A 22,916-nucleotide genomic window follows, 5' to 3' on the forward strand; every position below is an offset into this window, starting at 1 on the left:
GTTTTCTTAGCTGCGTCCCCAGTGCTTAAACAGCACCTGGTGCAGGACAGGCTTCTCGCAAACACTTCTCAACCAGTGAATGAACAGACAAGTCAGTGTTCGCTGTCCTGAGGGACTGGAGCCAGGCTGGGGAGGGGTCTAGGGGGGCCCTGAGCAGGGACAGGGCCTAGGCAACTCCCACCGGCACTGGGCCCTTGGCCCCAGAACCGGAAGGCCGGCTGAGCCCCTACTTGCACCCACTGTCTTCCCCCCACCACATGCTAGCCCGAGCACCCAGGAGCCCTGAGGCAAGGGTGACTCTGGACCACCAGACCTGGGTCGGAGCCCAGTTCCACCATCCCTAGCTGGTTGACCTTGCACAAGTCACTTCACCTCTCTGTTTCCTCATCTGGAGATGAGTGGATGGTCCCCACCCATAGCCTGTTTTGAGACCCTCATGGGAAAACAGGGGCCTGGGTCTCAGTTGGAAACCACCTCTGGGAGAAGCAGTCAGGGGTGGGGTATTGGCCCCTCTGGGTTCAGAGTGAACCCCTGCTCCATGTTCTCTCCAGTGGGCAGCAGCCACAGCCCAAAATGAGGTGGGGGGAGACAGCACCAGAGGAGGTGATGGGGGTGGATGCCCCCTTGAGATCCCACCCTGTGGGGGCCCAGTTCCTGTGTGCCGCCCACCCGGAAGCTGCCTGGCTACTCTGGTTCCCACTCCCTGGGGGCACCAGCAGCCCCTGGCCTAGCACTCCACACCATCCCCTGAACTGCTGGGCACCAAAGGGCTCTTGGTGAGTCTTGGGGGAGGAGAAGCAGAGGCAGAGAAGGAAGTGAGGGGGCAGAGGGAGTGAGAGGAGGGGAGGATGGGGGTGCATCTCCTCACACACCCACCTCTTGGCTCCTCTCCTCTGTCTGAGAAGGACCTCTCTGTCCCCATTTCATAGCTGAGCAAACTGAGGCTCCAAAGGGTTGGCAAGTGGTAGGCCCAGGGCTAGAGCGCCTCTGCCCCAGGGTCTTCTAAGGAAAACCCTAAGATAATCACAGAGTTGGATGTGGGGCCCGAGGACTAAACGGAAGTCCAATGAGTGGAGAGCCTAACGTTAGCTGGAGACCTGTCCTCAGCTCCCCAGGCCCTTATGTCCTGATCCTCGATTCCTGGGCAGAGGTGGGTGAGGGGAGAGACAGTACCCAGGCCTTGGGTCCCAGAGGTGCGGCCCCTAAATTCTCCCCCGGCCCCTTTCATCTAACAAGCTTCAGCCCCTGCCTCTCATAGTGCAGGGTTTTTAAGTGGACTGGTCACCGGCCAGACAGTGGGCACATGGCTTTGGGTCAAGCGGCCACCCTGGAGGAATCAGCTGTACCTGGAAAGGGCAGGGACCACAGGGCTGTCTCAGCAGCTGCAGAAACCGGGAGGAGCGGCAGGAGGGGGCCTGGGACACGGGCCACATGCATGGTGTCCCTGGTCAGGGATGCTGCCCAGCAGCTCCATCACATCCTGTTTTCTCTGTGTGAAGGAGACAGAGTGGGGTCATGACTCATTCCAGAGGAGGAAACAGGCCCAGAGAAGACAGAGGGCTCTCCCAAGACCACAGAGCCCATTGGCGGCAGAGCTGGGGCCAGAGCCAGGCCCCACCCACTGCTTTTGCTCCTCTGCACCCCTTGCCCTGGCCAGGCAAGAGGCCCCCATCAAGCCCCACTGGAACTGAGATGCCCCCTTCTTGCCCTGCCTTCTGAGCCAGCAGCCTGGTTCTCTCCAATAAATTATTCACACTACTGAGAGCTGGCCAGCTCCGGTTACACTGACAGCAGTCCTGGGCACCTGCCTTGCCCGCCCTCCCCCTCCCTTACCCAGGACCTGGAGGGTCCCAGCTTCCCCTCCAGGGTTACTTGCTGGCCTTTAAACATCTGGCTCTGGCTCAGGAGATGGGGCTCCATTTGTGGCCCGGAACAGACTTGCTGTGTGGTTTAGGACAGGAGGCTCCCCTTCTCTGGGGCCCAGTTGACCCAAGCGCTCACTTCTGTGGGTGGGTCAGCAGAGGCTTGGGGAGGGCTCAACTGGGGTCAGCACGGCTGTCCCTGTGGAGACTGTAAGGCTAAGTTGTTGCCCTAGCATGGGCCTGCCAGGCCTCCCCCACTTCCAGTAAACAACACCCAGGTGCTTTCCACTAGCCTTGAGGGTGAAACTCTAGGCGGAGCCTGGAGGAGATGAATTATGAATGTGCCCCCTTGAAATCCTGGTCCCAGCCAGAAGGAGCTTGGCTGAACCTTCCCAGGCCACAGGGCCGGTACCAGCTGCTCTGAGTCAAAGGAGGCTGCATGTCCAGCCACAGGCAGGATATTTGGCAGGTCCCCGTGTCCCCAAGGTCCTGAGCTTGTGACACCAGACGATCTGGGAGGGAGCAGGTGACCACCATGGCAAAGGAAGATGAGGATGAGAAGAAAGCCAAGAAAGGGAAAAAGGGGAAGAAGGCGCCGGAGCCGGAGAAGCCCAAGCGGAGCCTGAAGGGGACGTCACGGCTGTTCATGGGATTTCGAGACCGCACGCCCAAGATCTCCAAGAAGGGCCAGTTCCGGAGCGCGTCAGCCTTCTTCTGGGGCCTCCACACAGGCCCCCAGAAGACCAAACGCAAGAAGAAGGCGCGCACTGTCCTCAAATCCACGTCAAAGCTCATGACGCAGATGCGCATGGGCAAGAAGAAGCGCGCCATGAAGGGCAAGAAACCATCTTTCATGGTGATCCGCTTCCCCGGACGGCGGGGCTATGGCCGCCTGCGCCCGCGTGCCCAGTCGCTCAGCAAGGCGTCCACGGCCATCAACTGGCTCACTAAGAAGTTCCTCATCAAGAAGGCCGAGGAGTCAGGCAGCACGCAGGCCATGCTAGACGCCTGGCTGGACCGCTCGGGCTCCCGCGTGGGCTCGCGCAAGCTGCCCTTCCCGTCGGGCGCTGAAATCTTGCGGCCAGGGGGCCGCCTGCGCCGGTTCCCGCGCGCCCACAGTATCTACGCTTCTGGCGAGCCCGTGGGCTTCCTGCCCTTTGAGGACGAGGCCCCGTTCCAGCACTCGGGCTCCCGCAGGTCGCTGTATGGGCTTGAGGGCTTCCAGGACCTGGGCGAATACTACGACTACCACCGCGAGGGCGATGACTACTACGACCAGCAATCGCTGTACCGCTACGAGGAGGAGCAGGAGCCCCTCCAGGGTGCCTACGGCCCCCATGGCCCAGCCTGGCCGCCCTACGACTACGCGCACCAGTACGTGCCTGAGGACCCCTACGACTACTACGGCCCTGACTACTACAGCGGCTCCTTCTACCCCGACTACACCTTCGGCTACGGCTACGACGACTATGAGCCCCCCTACGCGCCCCCGTCGGCGTTCGCGTCTCCCTATGGCTACTACGAGGCCTATGCGGGCGAGGTGCAACCGCACAGCTACTACCCGGAGACCTACGCCCCGCCCGAGGCACTCTACCCGCCGTACCCACCCTACGACCTGGCCTACGAGCTCCCGCATGCTGCGCCCCACTTGGATCCCTACGGCGTGCCCCACCTGGATCCCTACGCGCAGCCCTACGGTGTCCCCTTCGCGGAAGGCACCTATGGTGGGGCCCAAGCAGTCTACCCCCACGAAGGGCCCTATCTTCCACCCCAGCAGTCGGCCTTCGCGTACCCGTGGGTGCCTCCGCCCATTCTGTCACCCCACAACCCATACGCCCACCCGATGGATGACATAGCGGAGCTGGAGGAGCCCGAGGAGGGGGGCAGTGAACAGCCGGGCACCTCCTTCCGCCTGCCCAGTGCTGCCTTCTTCGAGCAGCAGGGCATGGACAAGCCTGCCAAGTCCAAGCTGTCCCTCATCCGCAGGTTCCGCCTCTTCCCGCGGCCCCAGGTGAAGCTGTTCGGGAAGGAGAAATTGGAGGTGCCCCTGCCGCCCTCACTGGACATCCCTCTGCCCCTGGGTGATGCAGATGAAGACGAGGAAGAGGACGAAATGCCGCCGCTGCCCCCGGTGCCCTACGGCCACCCCTTCTGGGGCTTCCTCACGTCGCGCCAGCGCCACCTCCAGCGCGCCCTCTCGGCCTTCGGCGGCCCCCGGGGCCTGGGCTTCAACCCGGACATCGGCCGCCCCGCACCACGCCCGGCCACCTCGCTGGCGCGGTTCCTCAAAAACACCCTGTCGGAAAAGGAGCCCATCCCGCGGCTCAGGGGCAGCCGGAAGGCCCGGGCGCGAGGCCCGACGGTCAGGGAGGCGGCTTACAAGCGCTTCGGCTACAAGCTGGCGGGCATGGACTCCGAGCGCCCCAGCACGCCCATCGTGCTGCGTAGGGCGCAAGCACGCGCGCGCAACAACAACAACTCCCACCGCCCTGCGACCCCACCGCGCACCCCACGTCTGGGCCCCAGCCCCATCCCCGGCCCAGCGCCCACCCCAACCCTCGCCCCGCCCCTCGCCCTGGCCCCAGGCCTGCCCCCAGCCATCTCGCCCTACAGCTCCCTCCGCCTGCACCCGCCACCCTGGGCCGCCCCGGCTCACGTGCCCCTCGCACCCCAGGCCAGCTGGCGGGCCTTGGCAGAGCCCCCACCCCTGATCCCTGAGGGGCTCCCAGACCCACTGGCCTTCCCCGGACCGCAGCCATCCTTCAGGGGCTCTCGCCACCGGGGAGCTGCCTTCGGCTTCCCTGGACCCTCACCCCGACCCTCACTGAGGAGCCGGCCCGGTTTGGGCTACTGCTCACCCATGGGGCCCCTGTCCCCCCAGCCCTCCATCCGCGCCATCCCCTTCCGGCCGCCCTTCTCGCCACCACCCTGCCGTCCCCGCTCGCTGCGGGAGCCCCCGTCCGCATGCCGAGCCTCACCACGCCCTGGCGCACTCCGCTCACCTTTGCTGGGCCCCCCGCGGCCGCCCTCACCGCCCCCTCTGCTGGGTCCCCGCCCGCGGCACCGCTCGCTCAACCTGCCCTCGCGCCTCCCGCGCACGTGGCGCCGCCTCAGTGAGCCGCCCACCAGGGCCGTAAAGCCCCGGCCCCGCCAGCCCTTCCTGCTGCCGCAGGGGCCTGGGTCTTGGCATGCGGCTGCTGCTGCCTCTGAGCGCCCGGAGAGCCAGGGCGAGCCCGAGGACTCGGAGACACCCTGGACAGTGCCCCCGCTGGCCCCGAGCTGGGACGTGGACATGCCTGCCACCCAGCGCCCACCCTCGCCCTGGCCCGGAGGCCCTGGCAGCCTCCGTGGCTTCTCCAGGCCACCCCCTGTGCCCTCGAACTCCTTCCTCCAGCCAGGGGGCCCAGTGCCCTCCCCTGCTGTCCAGGCTGAAGACCCAGCCGCTGACTCAACCTGCGTTTTCCTGGGGAGACACCAGGACCCAGGACCCGGACAGCTGACCGAATCAGCCAGCCCCAGCCCCAAGAAGCCTGAAGAAGAGGCCTGCCCAGGGGACGCCCATACATCAACAGAGCCTGAGCCCGCAGCCCCAACACCCTCCAGGGATGCCCCCTCAGATCGGAAAGCACTGAGGCTCAGTCTCTCCAACCTGCTGGCTGCTTCTGACCAGATGAGAGCCACATGGCCACCATGGCGCCGGTGGGGGACACTACCCAGTGCCCCAGCTCCCTTGGCACCCACAGGGGCCCCGGGACCCCTGCCCAAGGCAGGTGAACGGTTCCAGGCAAGTCCTGGGCGTTTTGCAGTGGTCATGCCTCGTATACAGAAGCTGAGCTCCTTCCAGAGAGCTGGTCCTGCCCCTCTGCAGCCCCTTGTCCAGCTGACCCAGGAGCCAGAGCCCATCCCCAGGCCAAGAGCCTGGAGTCTGCTCTGTTCCCGCCTCTGGCTGCCTGCGGAGGCCCACCAACCCCAGCTGCAAGTACCCACCCGCCCCCTGTCCTGTTGCCTGGGCCCTGGAGCTGCCAGCCTGCCCCATGGGGGCCCCTTGCAAGAGGTTGGCACCAAAGGCTTGTGGAGCAAGGTATGGGGGCACAGGTCAGAGGGAGGGCTTGGGGTTCCTTCCTGGGAAACAGGGCAGGAGACATTCTCAGGACCTTGGAGAGCGGCTGCCTGCTTGGGCCTCGGTCTTCCCATCTGTAGCTTGGAAAGAACAGCCTCTTGGAGATTCTGGAGAATTAAATGAGGGGCTGGATGCTCGGCACAGGCAATCAGAGGACAGAGACGCCAGAAACTCCTTGCAGGTCATGTGGAGGAAGGGATCTTGTCCATCCTGGGCTTCAAGCAGCCCTGTCCTCGTCCGACCTGGATGGCACATCCACCCTCAGCTCCCTGCAGAGATCTTGGCTGAGCACAAAACTACAGACCCTGCCTACCACCCTGTCCCACCCCCATTCACATACATGGTTTTCCTCTTGCCAAACTGGGGTCTTTGCTCTCTTGGGGGCTCCTGCTTAAGGGCAGTCTCCTGGGCTGCAGGGCATTGGACTGTCTGAATGTGAGGGCTTAGGACCCAGGCTTACAGCCTCTTTACTGAACAGGGCAGGCAGGTACCAAGACCCAGGGGTCACACTGTTTCACACTGAGCCAGGAGTCTGTCTGGGCCCCTGTAGGGTGTGAGGCAGGCAGTCTGTCTAAGGGGTGCCAAGTCCGTGCTTGGCTGCCACGCTTGAGGCGGAACGCGAGCTCCGTGCTGGCAGCCTTCAGTGGAGGGGGGTGGTCACTGGAGCCTCCCCCGGGAACACCTGGGGTGGGCGGGGCATGCAGTGGCCGCGTGTGTTTCTCAGCCTCTGCAGACGGGGCCCAGTGGAGTGGGTGGCCAGTGGCCCAGCCATGGCGACTGGGGCAGCCTGGCTGCTGGGGGGGCCCTGGCCCCGGCGGCGGGTGCCCCGTGCTGTGTGGGCCGCAGCATTGCGGGAGCGGGGCACGAGGCGCCCAGGAGTGAGGGGCAAGGATGCCTGGGCCCTTCTCACCCTGGAATATGTGAGTGGCTGGCGCACCTGGGCAGGTGGGTGGGCGGGAGGCCAGGGCCTCTGGGGTGATACCTGCTGTGCCCTACTTAGCACGAGGGCCGCCTCCTGGTGTCCCCTTTCCTCGCCTCTCAGGGGTGGAGGGGTGCGGGCTGGATTCAAGAGGCAGGAAAGGCGGGTGCCCAGGTGTCCTCTCCATTCCGTGGGTCACAGGCAGGCCTGGGACAAGTGCTCAGGCACAGCACAGCCAAACATGGAGAGCACATGAGTGCATGTGCTATGGCCCAGGCCGACGTGGCATCCTCAGGTCCATTGTGCACACTAGATGTGCACAGAGGAGGCCCTGCCACCCAGAGGGGGCATTGGGACATTTGTTTTGAGACCGCCAGATGCGGGGACACGGGACACAGGAGAAACTGTCAAATGGAAGTTGAGAGTGTATGCTGCATGTGTGTGCCCCCATCCATGGACCACAGGCCGGCGTGCATGTCCACAGGTGCTCTGCAAGACTGCGGGGGCTGGGGGAGAGCCTGAGTGGTAGGCAGTACTGAGCCCGGGTCTGTGTGCATGGCTCAGTTTGCTCAGCACTGGTCATGGGGTGTGGTATCAAATGGGAAAGTCCTCATCCTTTGAAGGGCCCCAGGCAGCAGACATGGATGCTAGTCATCACATAAGCCAACTTGGGCATCACCCTGGAGAAGAGGGTCAGCCCCAGGAGCATGTGAGGCGGGAGGCCTTGCTCCTACAAGCATGTGCTCACCTCCTGGGCAGGACCCTTGGGAACATGTGGGAGTACTGAGGCCAGACGTGGGTCCCTGGACTAAGGGTTGCGTTCCGAGGCGGGGTTCCCGCAGGACCCACCCAACCTGGCCTCAGGGTTCCCTTTCCTGCAACGTGAGTGGGTCCTGGTCATGTCCAGGCCATGGGGGCCAGGGACACATGCATGGCTGACCGCTGGTGTCTCCTCCAGATGCACTCCATCCGCAACCTGCCATCTACACAGCTCCGCGAGCAGCAGCAGGAGGACGGCGTGGAGGACATGACGCAGCTCGAGTGAGTGCTCGCCGTGGTCACCGTGCTCCCAGCCAGAGCACTGCCTCTTGCCCAGGCACCCCTCACCTCCCGGAACATTTCCTCCTCTGCAAAGCAAGGGTCAGGCAGTGTCACAAAAGCCCGATAATTTGGAGGGGCTGGGTCCAGACCCCAGCCCTGGCCTTTACTGGCTGGGCCCAGGTGGTTACCCAGCCTCTCTGCCATGGTTTCTCACCTGCAGGATGTGGGGAGGCTGTTGTGGGGTGCTGGCACAGCAGAGGTGCCCCAGATGTGAAGGCTGTGCTGGTCAATATCATTATCCAACCATGGGGACAGCCCTTACGTCTGCTACCTGAGAGCAACCCCACCTTGGAGACATGGGGACAGTGATTGTTATGCCCATTGGACAGATGGAAAAGCTGAGGCACAGAGAGGTTAAGTAACTTGCCCAAGGCATCACAGTTGGTGTCAGAGATGGGACTTGAACTCTGACCTTTCTGACGAAGGCCATGCCCCGAGGGGAAGGTGGCCCCTGACTGTCCCTCTCCATGCCTTCACAGAGACCTCCAGGAGACCACCGTGCTGGCCAACCTCAAGACCAGATTTGAACGGAATCTCATCTATGTAAGGCCTGGGGCCGGCACCTCCCTGGGCTGGGATCTGAGGGCTGCGGCTCCCCTGCCTCCTGGGGCTGCAGTGGACAGCATGGATTTCTCCTGCCCACCCCAGACTGGAGTTTCTACTATTCAGCCATAGCATGCAAGAGCTGGGAGCACTAGCACCTAAAGTTCTAGAATACAGAGTCTGAAAATAGTGGGTGCCAGGAGCAGAGACCTGGAGACAGGGAACCCAGAAGTGTGTGACCCCTGCCACCAGGAGTCCAGTGGATTAAAGCTTCCAGAGACCCGGGTTCCAGAAGAGGCAGTCAGGGGGCGGCCCCAACTGTGAATGAATGAAGCAGGCAGCAGCTGTCATGGCCATCCTTGCAGCATCGTGGCTGTGGGGCTTTGCTTGCTCCAGCCTTCTCTGGCCTCAGCCTGGTCAGTGCCTGACACTCCACCACCAGAGCAGATGACCCATCAGACTGTCAGGGGCCAAGGTGTAGGCACCAGGGCCAGGCAGCCAGGCATCTGTCCCCACAAAACAGGGATCCCGACTCCAGAAGTAGGGGAGGGAGGGATGCGGACAGGCACTGAGGCCACTGTCTGCCCAGCAGACGTACATCGGCAGCATCCTGGTGTCGGTGAACCCGTACCAGATGTTTGGAATTTACGGGCCGGAGCAGGTGCAGCAGTACAGCGGGCGGGCCCTGGCCGAGAACCCCCCGTGAGTGTCTCTGGGGCTGGGAGAGGGGATAGCCTGGGGTCTCCTGGGGCCCTGTCTGAGCTGGGGGTCGGGGCAGGTGGTGGTGGGTGGCCCAACAACCTCTCCCCAAGCCTGGCCATAGCCCTCTCTGGGCTGCAGGCTGCTGTTCTGCAGAACTGCAGGCTCAGTTCTGGACAGGGAGCCTTGCAGGAACATTCTCCTAGGAGTGGGCGTGGAGCGGGACTGGCCACTCGGCTGGGCAGAGGTGCCCCCTGCCCGCCCACTGGGAGGTTTGGGGGCATGGGGCAAGGCCTGCCCAGGAACCCTTTGACCTGTCTCTCCAGCCACCTCTTCGCAATTGCAAATCTCGCCTTCGCCAAAATGCTCGATGCCAAACAGAACCAATGCATAATTATCAGGTGAGCAGGGGTGGGGCTGGGGACCAGCCTCCTACCCATGTCCTCCTGTGTCATGGTGAGGTCAGGCGAGCCCGGGGGACGGCACTGTGAGCAGGTGGCAGCTCACTCTGCTCCTTTGCCTGGGCAGTGGAGAGAGCGGCTCGGGAAAAACCGAGGCCACGAAGCTGATTCTGCGCTACCTGGCGGCCATGAGTCAGAAGCGGGGCGTCACACGGCAGGTGAGTCCATCTCTCAGCTGCATGGTCTGTCCATCTCCCCCAGCCCAGCACCCAGGGATGCACAGGGAGGGCTCATAGGACTGGGGGCTCTTTCTGCCTGCCCTCCCTGGGAGTTCCTTCCTGCTCATGTCTCCCTGCGTGAGCTCTGTGTTCCAGCTTCCTGGAGCAGCCCAAGTAGAGGCTGCGTGGGCCAGGGGCGCCACCCACACTCCCTGCCTGGCCTCAGCTTCATGGTTGTGAAGGAGGCAGGACTGGCCCGAATGTGGGGGTTGCAGGCAGGAGGTGCTGGGACACTGAGAAGGCCTGGCCAGGGTCTGCAGAATGGGAGTTCTGCTCAAAGCTAGGTTCCCTGAACTGAGAATGTTAGAACCTTGGTAAAGGCTTCCCAAGGACCCACTGTGTGCCAGGCCCAGGCTAGGCTCTGGGAGCAGGCCACAGCACCTGTTAAGCCTGCTCCTGCAGTCGGGCCGTCTGGGTCCATTCTGGGCATGACATGGGTTACGGTCTTAAACAACGTCTCTTGTCTTGCCCACTCCCGCCACGCTTGACCATCATCCTCATCTGTCTCCCATTGACCAGCACAATGGTGCTGCAGCACCATGGCCCAGGGGCCAGCACGTCTCAGGGCTCCTCCTGTTGGACTGGTTTTGGCCATGAGTCCTTGTGGAACCCAGTCTTGCCTTGATCAACTGATGTCTGGGCCACAGCTCCATGTCTGGGCTGAGATGTGACAAGGGTCCCTGGGGTGGAGTCTTGGGAGGGCACTGAATGCTGCCCAGCCCAAACACAGCACCACCGCACCTGCAGGCCAGGCTGGATGGCCCCAGGGCCCTGATGGTCCCGCCCCGGGCTGCGTGCCTGCCTCATGCCAGGCACCAGGGGGAGAACTCACTCCAGATGCCCTCAAGGGGCACCCAGACTAAGGGATAGTACAGGTCAAAGCCCAGGTGGACCCTGACTCCTGGAGCACCCCCAGGCTGGTCCCCAGGCCTCTCTGGGCCTCAGTCCACTCCTCTGTGCAATGGGCAGTATTTCTGGGACCAAGCTAGACTGTGAGTGCAGGGACTGGCCCGGTCGCAAGGATAGCAGGTGTCACTTCTCTGTATCCCCGGCCCTCCTGCTTCACCTGAGAGTTCATCCCAAGGAAGCAGCGCAGCCAGAGAAAACGCTGCCTACACCACCGAGCTTGGGCTGTGGGGTCCTCGCTCTTCTGACCCTGGAGTACCGGGCACGCGGCACACCTCTCCCAGCCTCAGCTCCCTGATCTGTAAATGGCTGATACTGGCATCTACCTCCTAGGATCGTTAACGATGCTGTAATTGGGACAAAGGGTCTGGCATGCAGTAGTTGCTTACTAAGTGGGCACTGTAATTTGCTATGCCCTGGTGGCTCTGCTCTTTAACCCCTATTTCATCCATTCAGCAGATTCTTTGTTTGTTTTTGGCTGCAGTGTGTGGCACACGGGAATCTTAGTTCCCCAACCAGGGACTGAATCTGTGCCCCTTTCAGTGGAAGCATAGAGTTCTAACCACTGGACCTCCAGAGAAGCCCCCTTGCAGATGTTTGTAGAGGGCCTCCTAAGTGCCAGGTCTTGTGTGGACGCTGGGCACCAGGCACATGCAGACAGATTTCTGCCTGTGGGGCTGATGTTCCATCAGGAGACAAGGGTGCGGGGAAGGGCTGAGGGCGGCAGGGGAACAGAACTCTTAACGCCCAGGGGCCAGCACGGGCACAGTCAAGGGGACTGTAGTGTTGGGCAGATCGAGGGAGGGGACAGGAGACGAGGCGGGGCTGTGCCAGGCCTTCCAGCCCAAGGGGTGGGAGCTGTGGGGGACAGGGGCAGGACCTCACTCAGGATGCAGAGGACCCCAGGTGGGAGCTAGGCAGGGCAGGAAGGAGGCCCTTCCAGGATGCTCGGGCACAAAGACATCCTCAGAGCCCCCAGCCTGGGACTACACCTCGGTCCCTGAGCCCAGACACCTGGGTCTCCAAGGCTCAGGGGTCTGCTCTCACCTGGCGGCTCTCCTGCCCACCAAGGACTTGGAGGGCTTGGCCAGTCCCTCTGTGATTCAAGGCACCCCGCATCCTGGGGGAGCTGGTCAGTCCTGTAGGTAACCCACTTCTGTTCTTGTTCCTTCCTCCTTCTTGGTCCTGGTGGCTCCTGAAGATAAAGGTACTGTGTGTGTGTGCACACGCATGTGTGGTGCAGTGGGGCAGCAGGAGGCAGGGCGGGGGGCCTGGGTGGCCTCGGGGGTCTGCAGGGAACCCACCGCCCTCATGAAGGGGAACCTGGGTTGGTTCCGCGTGCTCCCCACAATGCCCACATTGTCCTCTGGCACTCAGATCCTGGAGGCCACACCCCTCCTGGAGTCCTTTGGTAATGCCAAAACCGTCAGGAACGACAACTCCAGCCGCTTCGGGAAGTTTGTGGAGATCTTTCTGGAAGGGTGAGTGGGCTGGTGAAGGAACCTGCAGGGTCTGTGTGCACTGTGCCAGGCGCAGCCCTGACCCTGACTGTGCCCACCCACCCAGGGGCGTGATCTCTGGTGCCATAACCTCCCAGTACCTGCTCGAGAAATCCAGGATCGTGTTTCAGGTGGGCTGGCTTTCCAGGGCTTGTGTGTCCAGGTGGGGGGCATGCAGACCCTCGAAGCCTGGCACCTGGCTGAGCAGTGTATGTGTGTGTCTGTGTGTGTGCATGAGCCTGTGGCCCATCTCCTTGTGTGTGTGTATGTACGTGTGTAGGTGTACGTGTGTCTATGTGTGTATGTATGTGCACGTTTGTATCTCTGTATATGTGTGTGTGTGCATCTGTGCATATATGCGTGTGTGTGTGTATATCTCTGTGTGTATCTGTGTATGTGTGTGTGTGTATCTGTATGTACGTTGTGTGTGTGTGTGTGTGTGTGAGCCTGTGGCCCATCTTCTTGTCATGGAAGCACACCAGGCACCATCCTGCTGTAGGGCCTTTGCACAACTGTTCTTTGTAACTGGAGCACTCGCCCCCAGACACCTGCCAGGCCAAGCCCCTCACCTCCTCCGAGTCTTTCCCAGCATGCCACCTGCTCGGGGAAGATCCCCCAGTAAAAATGCAGCCCCTTCACCCATCAGACCTGCCCACCCACTGCTGCAGCATTTCCTTGCAGAGCACTTCTCCCCACTCATGGTGGTCTGGCAGGAGTCTGTCTCCCCACCAGAAGGTGGGCTCCACAAGGCTCCTGGGGCTCCTTCCACCTTGTGATTATTTCTCCAAAGTTAAACCCTGCTCAGAGCTCCTTCCCACCAGCACGCCAGATCCCCCCACCCCCGCCAGTGCCAGGCTGGGGTCACTCGACACAGAGGAGCCAGTCTCACCTGAGGCCTGTGTGTGTGTGTATTTGCGGGTACACCTGGGCTTATATGTGTGTCTGGGGGTTACCCGGATGGGTGGCTCCCCTCTGTGCACCCACCCACCGCTCCATAGGCCAGAAACGAGAGGAACTACCACATCTTCTATGAGCTCCTGGCTGGGCTGCCTGCCCAACTCCGGCAGGCCTTCAGCCTTCAGGAGGCCGAGACCTACTACTATCTGAACCAGGTGAGTGCCAGCAGGTGTCTGAGGGCCTCTGGCCAGGTGCCCCCACCCCATCATGTTGTGTGGGCCCAGAGACCATGTCCTGATGGACAGTGAAGGTGTTGGGGTTTTGGGGGGTGAGTTCCTTTGCAGTGTCTCATTGTGGCAAGGGGGACAGGTGTCACTGGGGTCCAAAACCAAGATGGGGACAGCCTACGTGATTGTTTTTTTGGAGCCTAGAACAGAACTCAGTGGCCTGTAGTAACCACACTTCCCTCTGGAGCCTCACTTTCCTGTCTGTAAAATGGGGACACAATAGTTTTGCATTGCAGGGCATGTGAGGGTTAGGTGAAGGGAATGTTCTCAGAGTCTTCAGCACAGGGCCTGGCATGCGGGGCTGCTTGGAGCCCCTTGCCCCGGGAGTGGATTGAAAGCTGAGAGCCCAGGCCAGGCTGCAGGCCAGGGCAGAGCAGGGACCCCGAGGCCCCCACCCAGGGTCCTAGACCCCCACTCTGTCCTTGCCCAGGGTGGGAACTGTGAGATCTCAGGGAAGAGCGATGCGGACGACTTCCGCCGGCTGCTGGCCGCCATGGAGGTGCTGGGCTTCAGCGCGGAGGACCAGGACAGCATCTTCCGCATCCTGGCCTCCATCCTGCACCTGGGCAATGTCTACTTTGAGAAGGACGAGGTGAGGGCGCTGTGCCACAGGACAGCTTTCTCGGGACATGGGCGTCCCCCCGAGGCTGAGAGCTGCCAGCTCACAGCTGGAAGCACTTGGTCCACAATTTGGGGTTGTTCATCTTTTTCTCATTGGTATATAGAGCTCTTTATATATGTTAAGGAAATCTGTAGGAATTGCAGATATATTTTCTGATTTATCATTTATGTTTTGATTTTATTTACAGATTTTTTTGGTGTTTTGGATTTTTTTTTTTTTTTTTTGCTACAGAGATTTTTAAGGATTATTTTCAGAAATTTCATTTATCAAGTTTTTTCTTATACAAATTGTAGACTTTTCATCATTTTTAGAGAATAATCGCTTTAAAATTATAAAAGCCTTTTTCTGTAATTTTTTCAAGATCTTTTAGGGTTTCTGTTTGATTTTTTAAAAACATTTAAATCTCTGGTTCATCAGAAACTTACCTTAGGAAGGTAAAAGGTAGGAATCCCAGGCTGGTTTTTTTTTAATGGTCACTCAATCTCCCAACTTGAGAAATACATATTTATCACATGCTCAATTCCTGTGTCCTTTTGTGTCCGAATTCCACACTTTTTATTGTGCTTCGTTGATTTGTTTATGAACTATGTGTCTGACCCCACAGTGTTTTAATTATTCTAACTCTATGTTTTACTATCTCATAGAGTCCCTGGAATTTCTACTTCAGAATTTTCCTGGCTGTTCTCACTTGTTTCCATATTTGTATGTTGTTGTCCAGTCGCTTGTGTCTGACTCTTTGCAACCCCATGGACTGCAGCACGCCAGGCTCCTCCGTCCTCCACTATCTCCTGGAGTTTGTACAAACTCATGTCCACTGAGTCGGTGATGCCATCCAACCGTCTCGTCCTCTGTCATCCCCTTCTCCTGCCTTCAATCTTTCCCTTTTTTTGTATGAATTTTATATGAAGAGCTCATCTAACTCAACAGGCACTCCTGGGGGTGTTTTGCAGACGGACGCGCAGGAGGTGGCCTCCGTGGTGAGCGCCCGGGAGATCCAGGCCGTGGCCGAGCTGCTGCAGGTCTCCCCCGAGGGCCTGCAGAAGGCCATCACCTTCAAAGTGACCGTGAGTCCCTGGTGGCTGGGGCCGCTTCATGCCCCATGCTGTGTGGGCCCCCTGCCCCTCTCCCCTGCCTCCCACTCCTGTCCATCTCTGGGTTGCGCGCAGAGTTGGGTACCTCAGACCCCAAAGGCGTTACAGCCTCCAGGCCTTTGCATAGCTGTTCCTGTTTTCATACCCACTCAACCTCCCAGACCCAACATAGACATCGCCTGCTCCAGGGAGCCACCCCTGACCCCTGGCTGGGCCTGTCCCCTCTCACAGCCCTTGCCCATCCTCCCTTCCCGAGGCTGACGTCACTGTTGTGTCTATACAAGCTCCTGTCTCCCTGACGGTGGGGCAGCCCCCACCCCACCAGCAAGCCAGGCAGCAGAGGGATGAGGGTATGCGTCCTGCCCCCTGGTTGTGCCTGAGACCAGTCACACCAGCTCCACGATCCCCGCTCCACGCCCCTCCCCCCAGTTCTCTGGGGACTTCCCAGAGGTGGTGGCCAGTGCACTGTCACGCAGAGCCCACCTCCCCCCACACCCCAGGAGACCATGAGAGAGAAGATCTTCACCCCCCTGACGGTGGAGAGCGCCGTGGATGCCAGGTGAGGCCACAGCCCCACCTGAGGCCCTCCGCCTCCTCACTGTGCCTGCCCCCTCAACACCTCTCTGCTCCAGGGATGCCATCGCCAAGGTGCTATACGCATTGCTGTTTAGCTGGCTCATCACCAGGGTCAACGCGCTGGTGTCCCCACAGAAGGACGCGCTGTCCATTGCTGTCCTGGACATCTATGGCTTCGAGGTGGGGCTCCGGCGGGCAGGCTCTAGTGCCATCAACTGTTCAGGGCCCTCCCCCTTTATTATCTCCCTCCATTCACCCACAAGCACTTCCTGGGGCTTCCGGGTGCCAGGCTCTGTGGGTGACACCAGGGACCCCAGAAAGGACCAGACCTGGGCGCTACCCTTGGGGTGCTTCCAAGAGGGACTGGGTGAGGTTCCAGTGGACAGACGCAGACAAACACATGTGGTCAGAGCCATAACAGAGGCATCCTGGTGCTGGGGGAGCCTGGAGAAGATCCCTAGCTGGTTCCTTAAGAGCCAGTCAAGGCATTTGAGGTGGAGAGAACAGTCATGCAAAAGCTCAGGGGTATGGGGAGCTGGAAGTCATTTGGGGGGTCAGAGTGGGGGACATGGAAAAAGACAGGCAAGATCAGAACAGCAGAAGTGGCCGCTGAGGTTCCCATGGCACCTGTTATATGCCGGCTGCTGTTTTGAGCTCTTGGTTTGTTACTCACTTAATCCTGACAGTCGCCTGGGAGGTGGGCACTGTCATCCCCATTTTACAGATGGGGAAGCTGAGGCACTTGGGGTAGAAAGTGGCAGACCCAGGGTCGGAACCTAGGTAGAAGGTTCAAGGGCCTGGGCCTCAGCCACTACCTGGGCTACCTCCCATGGTTCCCGAACCACTAGGCTCTCAGCTGTGCCCAGAGGGAGCCCCCGAGGGGTCTGAGCAGAGGGTCTGTGCGCAGGGCTTCAGCTTGCTGAAGTTGTGGTTGTGGAAGGCGGAGATAAGGCTGCATGGGGAAGGAGGGGTGGGAAGGCCCTGGGTGGGGACAGATGGGCTGCTGGCCACCGAAATGCAGGGCCCAGCCTCTCTGCCCATCTGGCAGGACCTGAGTTTCAACAGCTTCGAGCAGCTGTGTATAAACTATGCGAACGAGAGCCTCCAGTACCTCTTCAACAAGATCGTCTTCCAGGAAGAGCAGGTGAGAAGCCTCTGTCCGCTCTCCGTCCTGTCCTGCCAGCCACTGGGCTGCCTCAGAGGCAGACAGGCTGTGCTGGCTCTTTAAGGACAAACGAGAGGTCATCCATAGGCCCAGTGGAGGGCAAGGCACTCTGAGCAAGGGACCAGCATGTGCATAGGCCCTGCTCTGGAGGGGCAGGTGCGAGGGTGCCGAGCCCAGAGAAGCCCTCCTGTGGTCCTCCTCACCCTCACAGGGCCATCAGGCTGCGGATGAGCAGGGCCCAGAGGTGGCTCGTGTTGTGCTGCCCTGCTGGGCGTGAGCTCCCTGTGCTGGGAGGGGTGCAGGTGGAGGTGCCCCGGTTGGGCCCCTCTGGATGGTGTCCACCTGGGGGACAGGGTGGGAGGCACTGGGAGGGGCTGGAGGCCGAGGACCGCTGTCCACAGGAGGAGTACATGCGAGAACAGATCGACTGGCGGGAGGTCACCTTCGCCGACAACCAGCCCTGCATCAACCTCCTTTCGCTGAAGCCCTATGGCATCCTGCGCATCCTCGATGACCAGTGCTGCTTCCCCCAGGTGTGTGCTGAGTACGCTGCTTGGGGCGTGCGGCACTCTGAGCCCGTGTCCCCACTGGGCCCGAGTCCTGCACTCGACTCTGCTCTGGCCTCCGGTCGGGGGCTCAGGACACCCAACCTGGGGTTTCAAACCTGGGGTGATTGAGGCTGGATGGGGGCTCTGGAGGAGGGGCTTTGCCAGCCCGTGGAGTCACAGAAGGCTTCCTGGAGGAGGTGACCTTGGGGTTGGGCCTCAGATTCTGATTGGAAAACACGAGAGTGGTATGGGTGCTCCGGTCAGTGGGACTAGAGAGAGCAGAGACAGAGGGGCTGGAGGGAAGGCAGCTGGGAGCCCACCCTTCCGCAGGGTCCATTCAGGTTGTCCATACTGAGCAGCAGGCAGCCAGGGGAGCAGGGACTTGCTCCTCCTCCCTGCAGCTTGAAGGGGACCAGTCAGGGCTGGAGAATTTGCCACCAGGCCAGCTATTGCATGCCCGGGCCTTGCCCACCTGCTGACCCCTGCCTGCCCCCAGGCCACAGACCACACCTTTCTGCAGAAGTGCCATTACCACCATGGCGCCAACCCACTTTACTCCAAGCCCAAGATGCCGCTGCCCGAGTTCACCATCAAGCACTACGCGGGCAAAGTCACCTACCAGGTGAGATCCCGAATGGCCCACACAGCCTCCAGTCCCCATGCCAGAGACACCCGGACCTGTTGCAGTCTGGCTCTGCTGATCCTCAGCTGTGTGATCTTGGCCAAGTCCCTCTACCTCTCTGAGCCTCAGCTTTCTCATCAGAAGAGTGGGAACAATAGTGCCCGGGGCACTCCCCTCTCCTCGGCAGACATGGTGAAGAGGAGCGCCCATCAGCAGTGGTCACTGTTACTGCTGTCATCTTGGCTCTTTCCTGCCCTGAGGTGTCTCAGACCAGGATTCCAAGCCTCCGTCCCCACTGGGCCTCATTTTCCTCATCTCTAGAATGGGCACAGGACAGAGTCCTCACTGAGGACGGGCCACGACGTGGACTGGGCATGTGGCTACTGCCCCCTCTCCCCCTCCCCAGGGAGTGGAGAGGACAGTGGGACAGGAAGTGGGGAACCATAGCAGGCGGAGGGGCCCATCCCTCTCAGGACAGACAGGGAAACCGAGGCCTGGGGGGCAGGGCCAGGGTCCCCTGGGGCCGTGAGCCCCTGACCCACTGTAAGGAGGAGGGGAGAGGAGGGGAGCGGGCAGTGCACACACCCGGGGATGGCTCAGCCTTCCACCCTCTCTCCCAAGCCGTTGGGGTAGGGTGGGGTCCACACCGAACTGCCCCTCCCCTCTCCCCCTCCAGGTGCACAAGTTCCTAGACAAGAACCACGACCAGGTGCGCCAGGACGTGCTGGACCTGTTTGTGCGGAGCCGGACTCGGGTGAGCGAGCCTCGTTGCCCTGGCCCCCCGAGCACCCAGCCCGCTGTCAGACCCCTTCCCCAACTTTGTCCAGCCTCTGGCTCACCCCGGCCTATCCCTCCCTGAGGGGCTCTCCTACGCCTCGTCCTCTCGGCCTCCACGTCCCCCCCAGGTCGTTGCCAGAGTTCATGGCCAGGTGTGTCACAGGCCCCCTTGGGGCCAGGCATGCAGACTCTAGTGCCCCATGTTCCCCCACAGGCAGGCCACTTGGAAGGTATGAGCACCCTGACTTGAGAAGAATGCCAGCCGGGAGGGCATGGCCTTCAGTCAGGGCAGGGGTCCAGCAGTCACTTTCTGATCCCCGGGTCCAGAGACTGATGCCTTTTGTTCTTCCCCTTTCTCTTTCTCTCCGTCCATTTCCCTCCTTGTTTCTGCCTCTGGGCCCTTCCCCTTCCATCTCCTGGCACCTTGACCTTGACTGCTGGCCCAGGTGGTAGCACACCTCTTCTCCAGCCATGCCCTGCAGGCTGCCCCTCAGCGCCTGGGCAAGAGCAGCTCCGTCTCCCGGCTCTACAAGGCGCACACGGTGGCCGCCAAGTTCCAGCAGTCACTTCTGGACCTGGTGGAAAAGATGGAGAGGTGGGTGTGGCAGGTGCCCCCACCCTGTGACCCTGGGGGCAAGGACCCTCCGTCCCCAGGGCCTCACACTGCCCTCCTCTCGACTCTGCCCAGGTGTAACCCCTTGTTTGTCCGGTGCCTGAAGCCCAACCACAAGAAGGTATGTGATGGGGGGGGCCCCTGGAGGAGCCAAGTCCTCTCCCCATGCTGTGTGACCTTGGGCGAGTGGCTTTGCCTCTCTGGACCTCCCATCTGCCCAGCCCACTGAGGAGACCATTGCATATGTTTGGGCCGATACACAGGCTTCCTCTCTGGGCTCTCCCCCAGGAGCCAGGCCTCTTTGAGTGTGATGTGGTGACGGCCCAGTTACGCTATTCAGGGCTGCTGGAGACTGTGCGGATTCGGAAGGAGGGCTTTCCAGTGCGGCTGCCCTTCCAGGTGTTCATCGACAGGTACCTTGGTCTGGTGCTTCCTGAGTTCTGCAGACCCCTACCCAGGCCCCTATGGCCGCAGGAATTCACAACCCAGGCAGAGTAGGGCTGGCCATGCACGGTTGCTCAGGTTGTGCACTACACAAGACCACCACATACTAGCTGTTACATGGCAGATATATTTACTACTTTGCATTTTTCATAGTTCTATTATGTATGTGTTGATTCCAAAGAGAAGTGATTTTCATACCTATTACTGCTATGACAAGTTTCCAGCAGATGGCGTTAAAGCATTTTCTTGTACTGAAAGCATTTATTGTAGTTTAATGCTCTTTTCAAGCAGCCTTGGGACAGAAAGCCCTTTTCTGGTTAGAAGAGACTATGAGTAAAGGCTCTGCTGGGACCTAGGCTTCCCGGAGACGGGTTGGGTAGTGACCCTGAGGTCTAGCAGGCAGCCGGATGGGTCCAATAGCTGGGTTTGGGGCCTGCAGGTACCGCTGTCTAGTGGCCCTCCAGCACAACCTGCCAGCCAGTGGGGACATGTGTGTGTCGGTGCTGAGCCGCCTATGCACAGTCACACCAAACATGTACTGTGTTGGTGTCAGCAAGGTGAGTCCTCCCAACGCTCAGCCCCTGGGTGCCCTGTGGCTGGAGACTGTGGGCTCAGAAGTGCCCAGGCCAGAGGCCATCCAGCCGAGCTGGGGCATGGATGCTGATCCCACCTCCACACTCTGCCTGGCCGCTCTCACTGCCTGATTCACCATCCTGCCTTCCCCACCTCTCCAGACTTGGCCGCCCTCCACCCGATCCGGGGCTGGCCTGTCCTCTGTCTCCAGGGACTCCTGGGGAGGGCGGGCCCAGGCAGTGCCCGGGGGCTCTCAGCCTCAGCGCTCGCCTGCTGCCCCCAGCTCTTCCTGAAAGAGCACTTGCACCAGCTGTTGGAGGGCATGCGGGACCACGTCCTGAGCCTGGCGGCCGTCACGCTACAGCGCTGCCTCCGCGGCTTCTTTGTCCAGCGCCGTTTCCGCTCCCTACGCCGCAAGATCATCCTGCTGCAGAGCCGGGCCCGCGGCTACCTGGCCAGGTGCAGGCCCAGAGTGGGCAAGGCTCCCTGGGTTTCTGTGGCCAGGCCCCAGGAAGGCCAAGCTTGAACTTGGGTAGTAAGTTCCCCATTCCCAGAGGCATTCACCCTTCCTTTGTGGGAAGGGTGATCAGATTCTGTGTGTCTTTCCCTCCCACCCCCTGGTCCTTGTGACTGGTAGGTAGAAATCCATCCAACCAAGAGGGGCCCCACCCTGCATCTCCCATACCCTGGGACAGCCAACAGGCCCTGCCACTCCATTTGCTGTGTGTCCTTGGCCAAGTCACTGCCCCTCTCTGAGTTTGTTTCCCTTTTTGCATTGGGTCCCAGAGTGAAGTGTGGACACTGACACTCCAACAAGGCGGGTGTAGGCATCTCTTCCCCATGGTCACCCATGACCCCTGCCCCACCGGCCCTCCTACTCAAAACCCCTTCTCCTCTTCTCTGTGCCCCAGGCAGCGGTATCAGCAGATGAGGAGGCGTCTGGTGAAGTTCCGGGCCCTGGTGCACACGTATACGAGCCACCGGCGTTACCTCAAGGTGCTGTAGGCTGGGCTTTTGTCCCTCCCCCCGGAACCAGGCCTGCCCCGTCAGGGTCCATGGGGCGGCAGGGACGGGGAGGTGGCATTTGGCCTGGACAGGCTTGGGTTCAATCCCCGCTTGTCCCTCTCTAGCTCTGCTCTCCTCACCCACCCCTTGGGGTGTGCAGGGGTTGAATGAGAGGCTGCGGGGAGGGTGTGGCCTGGCACAGGGCTCACAGCAGGGCCTACAAACCAGGCACAATTAGAATTTAGCGACCCGAGCAGCACTCGCTCTGGTTTTGCCCTTGTCTTGGTGCTGGTCTCGGCCTGTTGTCACATTTCCACAGCAAGACAGACAAATATAGCCCCGAGGAGCTGCACACCTTTGCTAGAGTTTTGTGGGGCAGCAGGGAGGTGCTTCTCTGGTAGCCCCGGGACAGTAGAGAATCCACCTGCAATGTGGGAGACCCGGGTTCGATCCCTGAGTCAGGAAGATCCCCTGGAGAAGGAATTGGCAACCCACTCCAGTATTCTTGCCTGGGGAATCCCTGAAGAGAGGGACCTGGCAGGCTACAGTCCATGGGGTGTCACAAAGGGTTGGACATGACGGAAGGACTAACACTTTCCAGGGAGGGGCCCCAGAACGCACCTCTCTGCTGCTGTCCGACATCCTGTGCGTCTCTCCTTCCCCAAAGCATCACTGCTCTGCCCTCTGCCTGAGTCTCTTGCTCTCTTCCTCCCACACCCATTTCTCTGGCCACACCACTGCCTCCCCCGTCTGTGAGGTGGGCTTGGGGCCGCCGTCCCCTCTGCCCGCCGCTGCCCGCCTTGACCGTCTGCTCTCCTGCAGCTGAGGGCGGAGCGGAGGCTCCGGGTGGAGGAGGCATGGCTGCGGGAGCAGGAGGTGGGTGTGGGGTCCAGGCGGCTGCGGGGGACAGGAAGGGAGGCCGGCAGGTGGGGGTGTGGCAGGCCTGTCCCTTCACCCTGTACTGACCCCCCAGGAGCTGAGCAAGCGGCAGGTGGTGGCCGTGGGGCACCTGGAGGTCCCGGTGGAGCTGGCTGGGCTCTTGCAAGCTGTGGCGGGTACGTCAGTGCCGGGCGGTGTTGGGGGGCGGGCTGGCCAGGGGGCCAGGCCCCTCAGGCCTTCTCTGTCCACAGGCCTCAGGACAGCCCAGGGGCCCCGGGTGGCCCTTGTGCGAACTCCTCGGCTTCGGGCCGAGCCCCGGGTCACACTGCCTCTGGACATCAACAACTACCCCATGGCCAAGTTTGTCCGGTGCCACTTCAAGGTAAGAGCTGGAGGAGACCCAGTGACAGCTGGCATTGTCCTCGGATATGGCCGACTTCTGGCCATGCCCTTTGAGAGCAGGCCAGAGCTCTCCAGTTGCTGAGTCAT

The 22,916-nt window shown here is 61.0% G+C and overlaps 1 protein-coding gene across 1 annotated transcript in view; it reads left to right on the forward strand.

Moving 5' to 3' along the window:
* Window positions 1-2,397: 2,397 nt before the first annotated feature.
* MYO15A (myosin XVA) overlaps window positions 2,398-22,916 on the forward strand; it is a 47,381-nt gene continuing 26,862 nt past the window's right edge. The window contains exons 1-27 of the mRNA XM_055580033.1: window positions 2,398-5,943; window positions 7,860-7,942; window positions 8,482-8,545; window positions 9,138-9,247; window positions 9,571-9,645; window positions 9,773-9,863; window positions 12,031-12,036; window positions 12,207-12,310; window positions 12,396-12,459; window positions 13,327-13,440; window positions 13,943-14,104; window positions 15,085-15,198; window positions 15,726-15,784; window positions 15,858-15,981; window positions 16,850-16,945; window positions 17,368-17,499; window positions 18,011-18,136; window positions 18,813-18,890; window positions 19,360-19,508; window positions 19,602-19,647; window positions 19,815-19,939; window positions 20,410-20,527; window positions 20,827-21,002; window positions 21,455-21,539; window positions 22,371-22,424; window positions 22,522-22,603; window positions 22,679-22,809. Coding sequence (XP_055436008.1) covers window positions 2,398-5,943; window positions 7,860-7,942; window positions 8,482-8,545; window positions 9,138-9,247; window positions 9,571-9,645; window positions 9,773-9,863; window positions 12,031-12,036; window positions 12,207-12,310; window positions 12,396-12,459; window positions 13,327-13,440; window positions 13,943-14,104; window positions 15,085-15,198; window positions 15,726-15,784; window positions 15,858-15,981; window positions 16,850-16,945; window positions 17,368-17,499; window positions 18,011-18,136; window positions 18,813-18,890; window positions 19,360-19,508; window positions 19,602-19,647; window positions 19,815-19,939; window positions 20,410-20,527; window positions 20,827-21,002; window positions 21,455-21,539; window positions 22,371-22,424; window positions 22,522-22,603; window positions 22,679-22,809 — 6,114 coding nt within the window. The remainder of the gene's footprint in view (window positions 5,944-7,859; window positions 7,943-8,481; window positions 8,546-9,137; window positions 9,248-9,570; window positions 9,646-9,772; window positions 9,864-12,030; window positions 12,037-12,206; window positions 12,311-12,395; window positions 12,460-13,326; window positions 13,441-13,942; window positions 14,105-15,084; window positions 15,199-15,725; window positions 15,785-15,857; window positions 15,982-16,849; window positions 16,946-17,367; window positions 17,500-18,010; window positions 18,137-18,812; window positions 18,891-19,359; window positions 19,509-19,601; window positions 19,648-19,814; window positions 19,940-20,409; window positions 20,528-20,826; window positions 21,003-21,454; window positions 21,540-22,370; window positions 22,425-22,521; window positions 22,604-22,678; window positions 22,810-22,916) is intronic.

This window comes from Bubalus kerabau, chromosome 4 (assembly GCF_029407905.1).
Source record: "Bubalus kerabau isolate K-KA32 ecotype Philippines breed swamp buffalo chromosome 4, PCC_UOA_SB_1v2, whole genome shotgun sequence".
Taxonomy (NCBI): Eukaryota; Metazoa; Chordata; class Mammalia; order Artiodactyla; family Bovidae; genus Bubalus; species Bubalus kerabau.